This window comes from Siniperca chuatsi, linkage group LG7, assembly GCF_020085105.1.
Source record: "Siniperca chuatsi isolate FFG_IHB_CAS linkage group LG7, ASM2008510v1, whole genome shotgun sequence".
NCBI classification, from domain to species: Eukaryota; Metazoa; Chordata; class Actinopteri; order Centrarchiformes; family Sinipercidae; genus Siniperca; species Siniperca chuatsi.
In genome coordinates, this window is record NC_058048.1 from 26,064,242 (window position 1) to 26,082,152 (window position 17,911).

A 17,911-nucleotide genomic window follows, 5' to 3' on the forward strand; every position below is an offset into this window, starting at 1 on the left:
GACAGAATACTGTATGTACAGATGATGTATTGCATATCTTACGATGTTGATGTTTTTGAACATACGGTAGTTAAACTGTTGAGAACCTGGATTAACTGCTATTATCACCACCCTCTCACAGTGAAGCAGAGGTGGAGGCTGTAACTTGACCTTGCCTCTTAATGGCTGTGTGACAATGGTGCCCCGTCCCACTGGCCTGTCTGCCCCTCTGTTGTGTCTATTTATAATGTCCAGACACAGTGCAGAGGTTATTCAGATGTGCCAGCAAAAACAAGGTGACAGGAACAAAGGGTGAGACATTTCAATGTTATTGTTGTAGTTTTTATTTACTAAATCTTGGATATCTTTGTGTTTTAGATAATATATTTATTTTCTTAATCTACTGTATATTTTAAAATTGATATAAAATGAATATTTAAAATTATATGAACCCATATTAGTTATGCATTTGAAATCTGTATGTCAGAAAAAAACTTACCATCTTCTTTAATTTTTTTATTCAAAATGAATCAAACTTGTACATTAACAATATCTTTCTTGGAAGTAGCCGCTCTGTGCAGTGTAAAAATGCAAACTTTAAACATTTTACCTTGTTCTCTAACAATGTTACTGGGTTGAAACTCTTCTCAGATGATCATTGTGTTCATGAGCCACAATGATGAAGTGCATTTATTTTCACAGTTTGACATCAGCATTTAAGATTCATAATAAAATATGTTTCTCACATTACTTGCAAATATAGCTTTTAACAGTATGAACCAAGAAATGTTGCCAACAGTTACTACCTTCTGTGTTGTGTTATTTCTTTCTCAAGGTGAAGATCAGAAAGATGCCTGTGGGCCATCATAAGCATTGTGACAAGTGTTACAATGTCCACTGTCAAGTCCCGGTGCAGATTTCTGTCTCATGCATGGTCATCAAGTGTCATAAAAACTGTGGCGCCACCCTTCATATGTGCAAGCAAGAGGAGCACCAGCTACTCTGTCCCAATGAGACAGTCCCTTGCCTCAATGTTGACTATGGCTGTCCTCTCATCATGCATCGCCATAGGCTGGCCAGACACCTGGAGGTCTGTCCTGCCAGCGTGGTCTGCTGCTCTCAGGAGTGGAACCGCTGGCCTGTTTCAGAAACTGATCTGACCTTCTACAAAAATGTTTCAGAAAACCTTCAAACTAAGGTAAATCTTGATGTTGCGATGGCTCTCAGGGACCAAGAGCTGCTGTTTCGATCCATCAAAATGAAGAACATTTTCCCTGAGTTGATGGGGGAGGATCCTGCCCTTCAGGATGTTTCTGCTGGGGTCAACAGTCCTGCAGAGGAAGCAACCTGTTCTTTAGTTTGTGGTGAATTTACAGAAAATGGCTGCACAAGGATGAAGGAAAAAGAGCTGAATCAAGAGGAGAGGGATGCTTTGGCACAGAGCAGAGACGTGGATAGTATTCAGAACTACAGCTCCTGGGAGAAAATATTCAAGAAGGAGATGGAGGGATGCAAGCAAACTGTCAAAAACCTGAATAAGAAGGAGGCAAAAGGAAAGGAAAAGGAAGAGCAAGAATCATCAAACTGTCAGCAGCAGACAAGAGACTCACACCTGAGCCAAGAGAATGCTACTGCTCCTCCTAGCACGTATGGTGCAACTGGTCTTGCACCATGGCAAGACGGGGTCCTTGAGAGGTTAGGCAAGGAAGTCAACATTGCTGAATATAACATGTATCTGGTGCACAATGGGGCAATGTTGATTAATTTTGGCCAACTTCCTGCTTGCACCCCGAGAGAAAAGGATTTTGTTTATGGGAACCTGGAACCCATCGAGGTTCAAACTGTCCGCTCGTTTAATGTTCCTACGAGCTATCGAGCAAAGCGTAGTCACCTGAAGGACCCTGCACACAAACCCAAGACCGCACACCAGAGTGTTGACACTGCAGATTTGGGCGTGTCAGTTGAGGATCTTCCGAAGGATGACGAGGTTAGCGCCACACTCCTGTGCTCCCTGGAAAAGGAACTGAAAGGACATTTAATTTCAGAGAGTGTGTCAACAGATGGCCTTTATGTAGATATTGGAACACAAACATACAATTTTGCCTCTGCGCCCTTCAAAACAGATGCATCGCTTGCTGATGTCATGGCAGACAAACCTCATGGTCTTCATGTACATGTCGAAGCAGAATCTGTCACCAGAAGACATAACAAAACAAGTTCAGCCTTCAGCTACATGTGTGGCCATTTCTTTCGCCGTGATGAATACTGCTCTCATTTCAGGAATGTGCACTCTGACATACAGGCCTCTCTAAGGGGCTGGTTCCAACAACGCTGTCCCTTAGCTTACCTCGGCTGCACTTTCACCCAGACGAGGTTTCAGCCTGCAGGTCACCATGCTACAATTAAATTCTGCCAAGATGTCAGCGCCTTTGTCCTCCAGCCAGAAGTCCCTTCCCTCTGTGAAGGCGGGAAAACCTTCAGCCCTCAGAAAAATGGTGCAAATAATCTGGATCCCCTGAGCAGCCTGCCCCTGGAGATCCTTCAACACATTGCTGGTTACCTTGACAGCCTTACATTATCTCAGCTGTCCCAGGTCTCCCATCTGATGAGAGAGGTGTGTGCCACATTGTTGCAGGAGAGAGGGATGGTCTCCCTCAAGTGGGTGAAAAAGACATATTCCCACGAGGGAAGCTCCTGGAAATGTCGCAAGAAAGCAAGTATCCTTAAGAATTTCTAGATTTTCTTTATTTTTTCTTTCATAAAATTAAATGTATTATTTATTTGTTGCTCAAATCATCTGTCATAACTATATTTATTTATGTTAACTGAACTGCAGAGGAATTTTTTTGTTATATTATTATATTTATTTTACTGATTGAGCGCTACCATTCCATCTCATATATTTTTTTGATCTCAACCTTGTACACAGTGAGGGGAAACTAAACGCAAGGCCAAATGTTTGAATCAGTTTCAACCATTTTATGATCTGGCACCGTTCTCAACTGTCATTGGAACATTTCAGACATTCTACAGCATGACAGCTGCTGCATTGTAAACACTCTCCAGACTATCCACAGTACTCTCTAACAATATTACAAACTGAATCACAGCTGTGTTGGCAACAGTTCCTACTGAAGCAGCCACTGGAGATTATCTACTTTTTTGTGTCCTTATCAAAAACACCTGCATGTGTTGTCAGGCACCATGAAAAAGGAACATTTTGTTATCTTTCTGACTTTGGTGTCCAAGCAGTGGCCTGGTGATTAGACAGTTGTGCTAAACTATTATTTTGTGTTGCAACATGCTGATTTTGTTCTACAGTATAAAATTAAAAAAACAAATCAATGGCAGCTCTATAGAAAGCACTTAGAGAGGACAAACCCCTGCCAAGGCCGCACAATCGTCATTTTCAAAATTAAAATTTCCATCTGGATCCAGACATGGAATAAAGTACACATAGTTATAGACAATCAGTACTACAATAGAGGGATTCAGGAAAAATAGCAGTGAGGGATGCTACATGCAACCACTGGATTCAAACCAGGGATGTTGTGTTTACATTAGACCACTAAGCTAGACCTTAGACCCCATGGCGTAGACCACTAGGACACAGGGACGCCTAGTGGTCTAGTGGTCTGAGCCTTGCGGTCGTGCCCAGCTGACTTGATTTTCGTAGATTATCTAAATTCTGTCTGGAATTATGAGCACTGTGTAAGGATGAAATTTCAATGATTTCAGTGAAAGTGATTCAGACCATTGAGCTATGGCCATTTCAATTCATCATGTCGCTGTAGTGCCATCTATACATGAAATGCCATCAAATGTGCAGGATTTCTTGAGGTAGATGAGTGCACATGTCATCTAATAGTTATGGCAATTTTATCAAATTATCTATTCAATTATCTAGAAGAATTTGGCAACAAGGCAGGCATAGGAAAACAATACAAAAAACTTCAAACTAAAAATCTTTTGACAGCTCATATAAATATTTTATGTACCAAATTTGATAAATATTGGATGTAGGAGTATTGTTGAAAACAGTTGTGCAAAAAAATTAAAATGACAGACAAGTGCAGGTTAAAACATTTGCTATGAAACGAGGAAAAAGATGATGTTTTTTTTCTATGATTCACAGTGCCACAGTTGTGAACCAAAACCTAAATGTAGGGTAAATTACTATATTTTTACGCTAAACTAATCAGTTTTCTTTTGCTGTTTGGCTAACTTTCCACCAATTCTTTTTAAAATCTATTAAGTACTTTTTCCAGATATCCTGCTGACAAACAAACAAACCTACATATGTGGTGCAAAACAAAACCTCTCTGCCCGAGGTAATGAAGGATTAATAAAGTATAAATACACAAGTGTGTATTTTTACATTGACTATCTCGGTACTGCAGTGATCATGGGACAAAGAGCGTGCCGATGATATCAGTGATGTGGAATGGCCTGAGGCCTCGCTTCCATAACAAGTCAGATATGTGATCATTCATGGAAACAAGGTGTTGATAAGACTGTGTGGGCAACAGCTGGGTATTTGCTCCCCAATGAAGGGCATCATTTGTATAAATTTGTAATGAACGGATACAGAAATAACATCATGCCATGACATGTGATAAAAATGCTCTGTGATCTTGATTCCATGGATAGTAAAAATAAATGTATCCTGATTGCCATAGCGGCAGTTGAGTTGATAGATGCCATGACAGCAGCCTCCTACGCCTATTTCAGCTCTGTCTCTGTGTTTTACAGGTTTGGGAGTTCAGCTCTCTGTTTTCCTCTGTGGACAGATGGCGATTCAGCAATACTCCTTCCATGTCAGATCACTTGAAAACCTGCTCCTTCTACCAGAGAGAGGAGCGCACTGAGCCAGTGGCTTTAGCCTGCCTGGGAGAGGTCAGAGACAAATATGCAGAAGTAAAGCATAAAAGATAATGCTCATGGTCCCAGAGCTGTGGGCGGACCACAACCCGAGCGATGCCATGTTTAGAATCAGTCAGACGTGATATGTATGCACCCACAAAACTGTAAAGTGGATAAAGCCTACTTCTGTACAGCTACTGTACAGAAACAGAAGGGAAACTGTGTGCTGAAGCCCTGCAGACAAATGTGCATATATGAAGAATTCACATTGGCATACACTGCAATTTCTGAAGATTTTGATGTGATTTACTCAACCTCTATTTTCTTGTAACATCTCCTCAAATCATTTTGCCTGTAGGTAGGCAAAATACTTCATGATAGATCTATTTATGCAGCATTTGTAAGAGTTTATTGAGAGAAGATGAAACTTAAATTATCCCTTTGAGAACATTAAATTCACAAATGTGTTGAGATGGTGTTTGAGAGAGGTCCTCATATTCTCTAATATCAGATTATTTGCCTTTGTTTAGAATACTGAGCTGACTAGTGCTGTTTGTTCCATCTTATTTCATTCTTGTGGTGAAAAGCATTATTTCAAAGAAATGAGGGCAGCAGATGCAGCTGTTTTCAACATGACAAGACTGACATCTACTGGAGAAAAGCTGAAGTACTTCATCTGTGTGGACGCATAAAACAAGTTTTGGTATTTCAATGCTGAACACAATATCACATGTCCTATATGTCATATTAGATTAAACACAGCAGTGCATGCTTCATGATGAGAACACTGACAACTTTGTTTCTAATTTAGAAAGGAAAATGCAAGGACTGTGATATATGTGTGACATTATACACTGTATAATAAATCTGACTTGCATTTGGCCTTATTTATTTCACAGCAGTACAGTCAGTGGAATTAAAATGACATTAAAAGCTAAAAACTTTCTTTTATTAACCACAGACTTCATAACAGAAAAGGTGTCCAAGTAACGAATTGTCTACATTAACTACTGCATCTCAGACACTTCAGGGTTGCGTAGTTTGTTGATCACCTCTGACAGCATTTTGTTGCACAGGGCTGCATACGGATTAAGAACCACAGCCTGTTGTCGAGCAAATTCACTTCCAAGTGCAGCTGCTTTCTCAAAATCTGCTCTGGCTTCATCACCCTGGCATGCTAATCTACGTAAAAGGCCTCTTTGTACCAGCGCCTGGCAGGCAGTTCGTCCAGTGTCGCCGCTCAGAGAGATGGCCCGGCCCAGGTCCTCCAGCGCTCCTGAGAGGATAGAAGAGCACTGTGAGGCACTCACATGTCTGGAAAGTTGAATTTCAATATGTTTTACAGGCTACTCAGTCTGGGTTTAAAGTCAGTCTACTGTAATATTCAATCTGAGTAATGTTGCTGAATTTGCTTAGAAATGACTTTACCACCAAGTACTGTAGATTATGCAGTCATATAAAAATGTATTTACAATAATTCTAATATTATCATACTCTAAAAACTGACTATAACCTAACAATCTGATATTTTTCATTAATCCAAAAAGTACAGCAGTCTCAAACTTATTAGTAATCTCAATCGCTGTACTATTTTCAAGTGACAAACAATGACATTTTAAGATGAATACAGTACTACAGTGTTTCGCTACTCTACTACACAGGAGGGATTCAGCTTATGCTCATTTCACATTTTCCGCATATTATTTTAAATAGACATGTAGCAGGCGTTTTGTTGGGAATATTCAGACGATCTTATTAGTCAGCATGAACAACAACTGGCACCAGGTTACAGACAAATTGAAAAGCACCACCTATATAGATAGAAACTCCAATTTTAGAAACAGACAAGGCAAGTAAAAAGATGTTACAGTACTGAATACATGGTGTGACTGACAAAATGATCTCTAGGGAGTGAGTGTAAAAACACCACAGCAATACTCACATGTGCCACAGAGGTTTAATAATCCAAGAAATAAAAATTACAAGGGTTTTAACATGACAGGATTAGCTATAACCTGTTACTGCACATCTGCCACTTTTGTAATTACAATGTTGTACTTTATAATACACTGAATCTATAAAATACAGGAAATTCATTGAAGCACACAAGGAATTCTTAAACCTTTAGACAATTCAGATACTAACTACTGACTAAAATACCAAAATCCCTGTATTTATGTACATTTAGTGTATACAACCCTGCCACCCTTATGACAGACAGCAGGTAAAGGTACCTAACACACGGCTGACTCAGAGCCAGTACTGTAACACTGTTGGCAAAGTGCATCAGATAGACAAAGCTCTGATGTGGTGTCACGCTGGCCTCAGACTCGACAGTCTGATATACACATGGCGGTGTCTATGGAAAGGGTTATTATTGAATTTGTGGCATGTACCTGCTGTATTCCCCTGCAGCCGCAGGGCCTGTGCCCGGTTGTTATAAGCTGAGGCTCGCTGAGGCAGGATCTGGATTGCCTGGCTGAACAGTTGAAGTGCAGCTTGCAAATCCCCAGCCTCTGCTGCCGAGACACCCTGCATCTCCAACTCTTTTACTTGCTTCAGCAACTCTGTGTCAAAGCAACTGTCTGGCGGGGGGAGATAAACAGGTTGAAAAAGCACTCAAACTCAATTGACAGGTACTGTGGCAAGGAAAACACAGAAATGTCACCCAGAACTCAACTTGGATTAAAATGTCATGTTTTTTTTAGTCCAGGAATGGAATGCGTTCAAATAAATTCAATATGCTATGAAATGATAAACATAAAAAGCTGTGACATGATATGTACAAACACATCAAGTCAGAAGCTCACACTCACCATCATCAATTAATTCCTCCTCTTGGTTCAGGCCATGGATGTCTCCAAAGGGGGTGGTGGGGTTGAATATAGCCTGAAGTACAGCTCTGTCATGTGCCGAGGCCATCTTACCGGTGTCTGTAAAGAAAGCAGAGAAGGATGGCAAAATAGGAAAATCATGACACCTAAATTACAGCTGGGTGGAGAATTTTTCCTCTGCTAACTTCTGCCAATTCCACCAACCAATCAAAGAAGGGGGCGGAAGCAGGGAGGTGGACTTTGAGTTTAGCCTGCAGTGAACACATCTGTATTTGGTTAACTCAAAAATGCAGGCCAGGGATAACTGCACACTGCAGAGCTGCTGTTATAATTGCAAAAGGAGACAATGTTCTCAGAGATATTCTATCTGATGATTTCTGCTCAGTGCAAAGTGAAGAAAAAGTTTCCAGCATGCTGTCCAAACCTCATGGGATTTGTAGTTATTGTATACTAACAAAATAAATGTGTCTTTATTTAAAATTAAGGAATGCCCAGATTTTCAGGTACAGTAGTAGATAGCCATTTAGCAGAAAAAAACTGACAGAAAACCTCAAGAACATGTTTCAGTTTATCAGAAGGACTGGTATGAGAAAGCCGGTTACTATAGGTATCAGAAGCTAGTGGGACACAGCGTAGCTAAAAGAGAGGGCAAGACAACACTGTGCTGCTTTGTCAGTACAGCTTCCGGCCAGTGGCGGCAGCAGTGAGCGTGATGCCACTGAGCATCATTTTAGTTAGTGTGTGAGAAATGATCCACCATCTTGAAGTTGAATGGGATTTGGATCTACCTGCACCATGACCTGCATTCTATGGAACACATGACATTGACGCAAAATCTCTGGAACTGTTGCTGAGAAGTTCATGTGCACTCTGGTGGGTTTGTATTTGAAATGCTTGTCCATTAAACAGCATTTTTAGCACTAAATGTCTGTAATGCTAATGTAGTGCTTCACTTGGCTAGCTATCCAGAAACTGAACAGGTAGCATCATGGTCCTGCAGTAGCTAGGTGAAATTCAGAATTTGTCTGATAATGAATTTATAATAATGAATAAATGAATTTATTTTGTCTGTGAAATGAAATTGTGACTGGGGAAGAGTAGCCACTGTCACCAGCAGCCAAGACAGTAGTGGCGACATCATCAGACACAGACAGATACAAATTAGAGAAAACTCTTCAGTCCAGGACAAGAAGAACATGGTCAGCAGCAGATTGTTGCAGACAGTGTGGAGGGAAGCTACAGTGAATGAATCAACTCAGCAGTTTCAGCCTGATGATCAACAGCAGGATTTCAATATTGTTTCACATCCTTAACAATGTGGAACTATTATTGAGCAAGTCCAGGAAGTGGCTATTCATTGCAGCCTTTCAGGATAAGGCTGACAGATCTGCGAGACACTGCGAAAACTGTGCTGTTTTGCTATTGAGTTGTTGCATTGCCCCTTTCAGAACAATCAGACTGTACCAAGAGAATTGCTCATGTACTCACCATCACCAGGTTTGATACACTGCTTTGCTTGTACATTGCTGGCATCAGAACATAACAGTTTTATAACTGGAATGGCTCAAATCCTTCCTTCTGCTGTCACTGCTGACCTGGAGGTTGATGCAGTTTGATGACTTGATACAGAAGAAGCTCTTCTAAAGGTAAGACACATATTGCATGTACTGTAAGCAGTGTAAAACAGTTTGGTGATTGGATGTTTGTGGGAGGGTTTTCTGTTTTGATTGAATGAACAGTTAGGTACCACTGATGTAAACTGTAGTATTTTAATAGTACACGCAACAAATCTCTGACGAAAGCAACAGTGTTTCAATGCATAGGAGACATAGCGGTACTGTGTGCGGTATTATGTGGTCCTGTGGTACACATTTCTTCAGTCTTCAGGGGACCCTTTTTACTGACACAGTGTATTGTGTTAATCCAGGTCTGCTTCAGCTCAAAAATGGAAAGAGAGATGACAGATGACAGGGAAAATAACACAGAATCAGAAGAAAATCAGTGCATACAACATAGTTAAGTTACAGTGGTGAAATGAAGAGCATTGGCTCCACAGCAACAGACACGGGTACAGGGGCAGAAAATAACTGTTGCAAAAAGAGTTGTTGCTGCAGGTAACAAATGGCAGATAACAGCGGCAGGGAACAACAGATATCACCACATGGGGAAACCGATAGCAGCCAAAGTAAGTGATATGAAGACAGGTGAGATTGATCAAAACAGTACAATCGCAACACTGGCTTGTCATAATTCTCACTGGCTTAAAAAGTAACTACAAGTATCTTCAGAAAATGTGTTAAGTGAGTCACACAGATGAAAATGGTTCCAGCTCAAATCCTTTTTCAGCTGATTCCAGTTACTGTTAGCAATGATCTGGAACAAGAGAGAACTCATGGAGGTGCAGACTTTTGGGACTTTTAAATGGACGAGGTAGATTGGATGCTGAAGTATAGTAGCTGAAACACAAAGTTTGTTAAGAAATGGTCCTTAGTTCATTTGTTGTAATTTTTAGTGCGAATGGTTTTAGTTCACAGATGGTTTGGTTCTCATTTAGTTTAATATGGTACTTTTGTTTGACATTATATAATGCAAACATAGTAGAAATTCAGAGAAGCTTTTTCAGGCCTGTAGGGTATAAGCTACAGTAACAGTGTATAGTTATTCACTGTGCATACATTCTTTGTAATACCGACATCAGTAGAGATGTGACTGACTTATGGATGTAGGCTGGTGTTTTTTTGTATATTGACCCAGCTACCGTTATACTGTAAGTCAGTAGTTTTTAACTGTTGAGGGAAAATGTGAATTTGCAGTCTCACACATGTGGTCAGTTGCCTTGAAAGTGCTAAGAACAGTGCCAAATAATGGATGGATAGATAGATGTTATGCCATATGTTGACAATGCATAGTTTTTGAAAGAGAGGTAGGATATTTATTCACAATAAGGCTTGAGGCAAGGGAAATGCTTTTGATGTGGAGTGCAGTAGGCTAGTGCAGTAGGTATCTGTTTTTTCATACCTTCCTGACATTTCACCGGGGTATACGGTATATGACGGTGTTTGTGTAAAAAAAACCCAAAAACAACAACATAAAAGCTGAGCTGCTGGTGATAGAAGCCATTGTAGCATGTATGACATTGTCTAGAACTACAATCCTGTGTCTAATATGCAATCAGCCTACTTAGTGCTGTACCGAATATCATTTTTTTTTAAATTATAGCTGCTATTGAGATTTCGAATGAAGCTTTAAATGTCTGTCGTCATATTTTATGATGTCATCACCCCAAAAAATGACCCAGCAGCAATAGGCCAGCGACGGCAGAGAGAGGCAGCAGGAGAAAACAGCTATAGAGCCAGAATACTTTCACATCTAACTTGGTGAATTAAGGTTTTTTTCCCCGACCAAACCAGAGTTGGTGATTGTTGTAACAGTGGAACGACTAGCTAACCAAGTGAGTTTTATTTTGTTTCTGTTGAGTTTGAATGTAGTGTGTTTTACGATGAGTTAACAAGGCAATTAAGATAGTCTTAGTTCGGTGAAAGAGAGAAACTTGAATTCAGAAGGCATTGAAATTTTGTCAATTTATTTTGTTTATTTATTAGACTAGTAAAACTAGCTTGTGGAATGTTCCGAACTTGCTACTAATACCTTGATACCGCCCAAGCCTAGAGTGCAGTTAATTTTCTATAATTATAGTTTAGGTAACGACAGCAGCAGGTCTGAAGTGAAAGATCTTTCCTTTACTAAACCTGCCATACACACAGAGACATACAGTAGCCTAACTGGAAATTTTACAATGCAGCAAATTGACTTTGCATAAATTACATACAGTATATTCTCAATCTCAATCAACCAACTTTCTTACAAACTTGCGTATCTTAGGCTAACTATATGCTATTTTATACAGCTTCACTGCTGACTGACAATGTCCTACTGTCTGTCAGACAGTAGCAATAGATTAGGGGAAAATCATATCCTTCCCCCACATAGAACAGCTGATGAGATGGCAATGTCTTACCACTTCATTATGTCAAATAATGAAGAGGTAAGAAAATGACCATTCGGTCCGAGTATCAGGCAAATTCTCCAGAGATACAGAGATTATGTTGTTGTAGGGTTATAGAAACTTATTTGTTTCATCATCAATTGATCTACTTTTTTTGATTTATTGATTATTTATTTGCACAATTTTTTTTTTAAAGTCAAAATGGCTGACCAAAGATCCCAGAGCTTAGGTGACATCTTCAAATTACCATCTAAAACCCAAAGATATTCAATTTACAATCATATAAAAACTGAGTTGTGCACAGTGTATATGTATGCGGCAGGATATGTGAATCTGACACTTTAGAGACTCGTCTTGCAAGAAAATTATAAGCCTTAATGACATCTGCTTGACTAATGCTGCAAGTTTTAAGTATCTAATTTAAACTTCTACTGCTGTACTGTTGCAATTCTATATTCTACGGCCATTCCAAGACTTAATTTAGCTGTAAGAAGAAAATCTGATCTGGACAAATTACTGCAAGGTTTTAAAAAGGCAATTAAAAACCATAGACAGTATAGTCATTTGCCTGGATGATAAAAATCCAAGAGGATTAAAAAAGAGCTTCTTGATTGTTAGGCAGGGAGAAGTTTTCTTTTTTACCACTTGAGAGAGCTTTAACTGCTTTTATTTCTGCCGGGCCTCCTGCTCCCCATTCACCAAGTCAGCACAGACAGTTTGATCCTGCAGGACTACCATTTTCCACAGGGTAACACGAGTTAAAGAGTGAGGGCTAGGCCATCGTGTTCACGGTCACTTGGTAAGCGGCACATTTTCTGCAGAAGCACTGGGGGACACACGGTGTCATAGTGCAAAAGTGGAGAAGCAATTGTGTGAGGATTATCAGTCTCCTATTACTGCAAATGTCACTGCATCAGCACCACTCAACGTGATTATGTCAATGGGGAAACACATCGGTAGTATTTACAGACTCCAAAACCAGGAGCTGGGACCATGGAGTGCCGTAGGCCAAGAGGGAAATTAACAGATACTCAAAAAAACCAGACCCTCAGAGGTACTACTGCTGTAAAACGTAATACCAACATATAGCAATGAACACATCCTTTGTATTTCCTCTAAGCAATTACAAGAACAAGACAGATTAAATCTGACGGCAACAGCAGAGTATAAATAATGGAACAGCATTTACTGAAGTGCTAATAGTGAATGAGACAACATTACTACTCATTAGCTGTTTAGCAGACACAATGGACATTTGTTTTAGGGCTAACATAAAATCTCCTGATTTGGACTTTTATAAACACACCAAAGAGAATTTGTTATCCCTACAGTACAAAAGAGCAACAGAACATCAAGAAATAAAATGGATAAAATTATAATATAAGATAAAAGAAAGTCTTCTGGACTTCCATATTTTCCAATTCTTCTCCTTTTTCCTGGCTCATCCGTTGCTTCATAACGTCTAGTAAAGAAATGGACTTGGATATCATTATAACCCTTAGAGGCTTTAGCTTTACTCCACTTCCGTCTGTGAATCTGACATCAAAGCTTGTGCTCCTAATCCCTCTGCCCTATGGAGGTAAACAGGGGCCCGTGTGTTGATACCTGGCCTGTTATGATGGCGAATGACTATCGCGTGCTGTGCGGGGGCACTCTGAGCTGGATTAAAACAAAGTAATCCGCTCTGTGGAAGGACGGGGAATAACTGCAGAAGTGCCAGAGGTTAAGAAAATATACAATGTGCTCCTTTTATAGGAAATCTTTAGCAACACCCTCTGTGCTGCAGCACAATAACTACATACTACTTCCTGTCCTTCTTGCCATAGACGTGGGTTCATCCTGATGGCTTTATGCACAGCTAATAATAAACAAAACACTGAATAGCAATATGAAAGAAATGGATATCTAGGGGAAATTGTTTATTATGTGCTGAAATAGGCCATGTCCACTTCCTCCAATTTTGCCCCAAAACTAAGGCTACAGTATGTACTGTATATTATGTATTTTAAGACATTTTGTGAATGTGTAAACACGTTTTATGGCACCCCCTGTGAAGGAATGTAAAAATGCTTTGTTTGGCTTATGGTTCAGCCAGGCTGAATGCAGCAAGGCTGCCAGGTGCCACTGATGGATGTTGCATGTGGTAGGATCCATCATCATAAATCTCAGTGCAGTTTACTACTAGCTTGTATTGTTGTTGTAGTTTGGTTTCTCAATTCAAACAGATTTGTTTAGCATTGAATGTGTCTGTAGTTTTAATTCAGAAGTAAAACAATTGGATAGTATTTACATTTATTCACAATAACATGGCAGATCCCTGGTGGTTATCATGCAGCAATTTACTTCCAGCATGACAGGTTTGCTAGCCCAAAAGGAAAATTACCGGTGGGCGGTACCCCACTGTAGTTCTCTACTGTCAGTGTGATACTGAGATTAGAGCACCCTCACAAATATCGTTTTTAGATTTAGTGGAAAATGGATAAAATGGTCAAAAGTTGTATCGATTTGCATTATTTAATAGACCAGTGTCCATTTTCTCATTGTCATGTATTTATTTTATAATACTTTTGGTTTTTAAACTGTCACTACACTGCCCTCCTCAGGCTGAAGTGCGTGAAATTTGGCACAATGAATTTCTTATTCAAGGCACATGTTTGGTTCTAATTTAACCACAGGAGTTCAGTCTACCTGCCTTAACATGGTTATAGGTCACACTCACTTTTAAACAATCAAGCCCAATTCAGTATTTGCCTAAAAAATGGTCATAGAGTATTTGTTCTACACACTAAAATTGAATGACATTATAACAGTATGTAGAAAATGATATAAAACAACCATAAAACCAAAATGATTTGTGTCTCAAGAGCAGCTCTGCCTCTGAGAATTTGACAACAAAAAATTTAATTGGCTTCAGCAGGCACACTTACACACACTCAATCACTCACTCACTCTTCCATCCAACCAACCACGATTAAAAACATGATTGCGTCAACAGAGGCACTGAGGAGAAACAAAACAAATAAAACTGAATAGCAATTTTAGGATTTGGGATATCTGAACATGTAACTGTAATGTTTTCCCAAAGTAATATGGTGGAGCATAGCCGGAACTGTCATAACAAACCATGGAAGATTTATGGTTTACTTGGGCAAAAACAGAGGGATTTAAGTGGAGCAGGCCGCTTTGTTAGAGGTGTTGTGCAACCTCTCACTGGCTGACACACTGAAACTTGAGAACAAAACTAAAACTAGTGAGGTGAACCAATCTTATAGATTTCCCCAGGCTAATGTGCATTTCAGGCCTGCTGGGAATGCTTTGCAGATGTTGAGTGAAATTTGATTGTGGGTTTGGAGGGATAGTGTGTGTGCTTATGTGTGTGTGTCTTTGTGTGTGTGGGGTGTGGGCAGGAGAGGGGCAGGATGGTCTTATAACACTGCAGCTGTGCTGCTATTTACAATCAATATAGTGTTACCATGCAATTTAAAGGTGCAATCTATAATCTGAATGTAAAAGGTGACCCCACCACCAATATTCAAAACTCATGAGTGGAAGCTGCTGTCACATTTCTGTAACTGACTGACAACAATGTTAGACAAATGTTTTCTGTTGATGTTTAAGATTAGATTGGTAATATTAAATATTATTGATATAAACAAATCTTTTTTTCTATCTATACATCTCTATATTTGTACGTCATCTAGTAAGTAATATTCCTAAATTACATGTGTAAATATGTACAGTATATATATGGTTAAAAAAATTACCATGCATCCATTTTCAATACCACTTATATTGTGCAGGGTTGTGGGGGCTAGAGCCTATCAGCATGCACTGGCAGCGTAGACCCTCACATGTAGGGACACAAAATTCCCACTCACATTATCATATACTGTATGGGCAATTTAGAGTCTCCAATTCACTTAAAGTGCATTAGGGTGTGAGGAACAACTTTATAGTATTTAGAATGCTTGAATTTTGTGGAAACCATCATAAAACAATGTCTTGACAATTGTTAGACAAACATTAATTTTCAGTTCCAGGCAAACAAGGCTAAATCAACAACTGTTTGTTAGGAAAAACAGCAGGACTGAGTCATGAAGCCACTCCATGATCTCACAACACAGCTTACTGCAACACTATAGTGTAAAATCTTGCAGCTGGAGAAACATTTGACTAATTTTGGTGCAGTAAAGCAGCACCTACATGCATTACAGTCTGCTGCAGCTCTTGCTGCATGAAAAGGGACTGCACTGCTGAGGCATGACATTCAGTTCAAACTAATACTGGCCCTTCCTGATGACGCCAAAGTAGCTCAAAGCCAACTGAAGAAAACCCTCTAAATTCATCCACTGGGGACCAGAGATATTTGTTCCAAAAGTCGCTGCCCTGCTCAAATCAGTGAGAAAGACAATACGCTTGGCGCTTGGCTTTAGCTTCTTCTGAGCAACACAGAGGAGTCTGTTGAGCTCAGTAGTTGCACTCTCTTTGGCAACACTTACCCTGTATAAGTTAACATCGATCTCAGATGATGCACCTGTGTGTGGAACCCGCAGGGGATTATACAGTATATCATAGTTATTGTAAGTGTCTCAAAGAGCAATCTCATTACAATTTGCCCCTGAAAAATAGGAAAAAATGATGAACAAATAATGCACACATTCACTTTCAGTCTCTAAATTTGGCAACAAAGATGCTTTATCTTTATTTTTCTGTTGTACTGTAATATTCTCAATATACCTCATGGTGGATTATCTGTTGTATTGAATTTCTGTTTTTTGTATTGAGCACTAGAGTCAAAATACCAGCTGCATTCTATTTATGAGGAAAAATAAATTTTGCTATTGAATTTATGAATTCCTGTATAATGCAGGTATTATCCTTTTCCCACATCATTGACAGTGCACACACATACAACTATTCAATCAGTGTTATTCCTCTGCTCATCTGACAGCTCTGTCTGGGTTTATAAGCATGAATAAGAGTCTCCCACTGTGCTCCAAGGACTGGCTTATGTTTTGGATAGTATTCAGGGTATCTTTGGTAGAAAGAGTAACATTTGCTGGTGCAGAACTCGAGACACACTGAAATAAACAGTGTCAGCTTAAACAGCTTTAGCGCAATTGAGTTTTTGCAAGAATTCAGTAACAGCGCAGATGCTCATGAATGTGTCTCTTCTGCATGACAGATTGGCGTCAAAGAAGAATTTGATAAATAATCAAATACAAACAATTTAACACCAATTATTACAGTGTCTACAATGTATTACATCATACCGGAAAGAAGAAGAAAAGAACCCACTTTCCCACTTTTTTTTTTCCTGGAAAGCACGCATCCACCCAGCATCACATTTCTCATGCATTTTTTAGTCAACTGTTCTCATGCCAGGATGCACTTGAAAAGGCCTATCTGGTCTTTGTGAGAAGCCATCTGCATGTCTTTAAAGTCCTCTATTAGAAAGTTAAATGAGCACCTGAATATCCCTGGTGATCGTTTACCTGCATTGGATAGAAAATAAGAATTTTATGGCAGAGTAGACATTACAGTGCAGCCACAAAGTAGAATGGATAGCCTTGGTCCAGAGCTTATTTAACACTTGATGTCATGCGGCTACATCATTTGTGCAGGCGGGATAACTCATTTGGAAAATGAAAAGTCCCTTGGAGTGATGTGTGAGATCTAATCAGCCACAATATTGTATGGTTTGTAGATTACTTCTTGTCAGCCAGTTCACCGGGTGCAAAAATGGTTGGTTAATGTGTCAGGCGGGATTGTCTGAAGGACTAAGTATTGCTGTATAACAGTGTGAAATTTGTTTTGCATAAAGAAACTTCTCATTACAAAGAGATATTGTTCACTCTCCATCTTATCTATGAAAATGTCAAAAAGCTTACAAGAGATACAAAAATACAGGAAAAAGTAGCAACCATGAAACAGATATTCATTGCTGTTCACCACCCAGGCTACTCGATACCATAACCCCAACAAGCATATTTGTTGTTGCAGTTATGCATATTGACCAAAGGATGGAGCCCAAACACTGAGCTTTCCAGGCCTGCTTATGGTCACTTCAAAGGATTCAGTCTGTGAGGTTTATGCATAGAGATTGAATAAAACATGATGCTTCTCTTATGCCTTCAGCAATATTATAACATCAAGACTTCATTTCATCACTGTCTGGCCAAAGTTGCATTAATTTTTTTTTTCTTTTAGCATTCAACTATTTCAAGGG

The 17,911-nt window shown here is 39.5% G+C and overlaps 2 protein-coding genes across 2 annotated transcripts; one reads left to right on the top strand and one right to left on the bottom strand.

Moving 5' to 3' along the window:
- Window positions 1-200: 200 nt before the first annotated feature.
- LOC122879300 (F-box only protein 40) lies at window positions 201-5,719 on the top strand. The gene is made up of 3 exons (XM_044203267.1): window positions 201-291; window positions 815-2,692; window positions 4,732-5,719. The coding sequence occupies exons 2-3, from the start codon at window positions 830-832 to the stop codon at window positions 4,912-4,914; spliced, it is 2,046 nt and encodes a 681-aa protein (XP_044059202.1). The 5' UTR covers window positions 201-291; window positions 815-829; the 3' UTR covers window positions 4,915-5,719.
- ttc36 (tetratricopeptide repeat domain 36) lies at window positions 5,711-7,822 on the bottom strand. Its single transcript, XM_044203268.1, has 3 exons — window positions 7,659-7,822; window positions 7,239-7,427; window positions 5,711-6,118 (listed from the first exon to the last, which is right to left on the bottom strand). The coding sequence occupies exons 1-3, from the start codon at window positions 7,762-7,764 to the stop codon at window positions 5,850-5,852; spliced, it is 564 nt and encodes a 187-aa protein (XP_044059203.1). The 5' UTR covers window positions 7,765-7,822; the 3' UTR covers window positions 5,711-5,849.
- Window positions 7,823-17,911: the final 10,089 nt, after the last annotated feature.

Bases quoted from the DNA above. Each gene is read 5' to 3' on its own strand.
- LOC122879300 (XM_044203267.1), top strand. From the start codon at position 830: ATGCCTGTGGGCCATCATAAGCATTGTGACAAGTGTTACAATGTCCAC. The intron at 2,693-4,731 runs GCAAGTATCCTT...TGTGTTTTACAG, and splicing joins CCTGGAAATGTCGCAAGAAA to GTTTGGGAGTTCAGCTCTCT.
- ttc36 (XM_044203268.1), bottom strand. From the start codon at position 7,764: ATGGCCTCGGCACATGACAGAGCTGTACTTCAGGCTATATTCAACCCC. The intron at 7,428-7,658 runs GTGAGTGTGAGC...TCCCCCCGCCAG, and splicing joins GGAGGAATTAATTGATGATG to ACAGTTGCTTTGACACAGAG. The intron at 6,119-7,238 runs GTACATGCCACA...CTATCCTCTCAG, and splicing joins GCTGCAGGGGAATACAGCAG to GAGCGCTGGAGGACCTGGGC.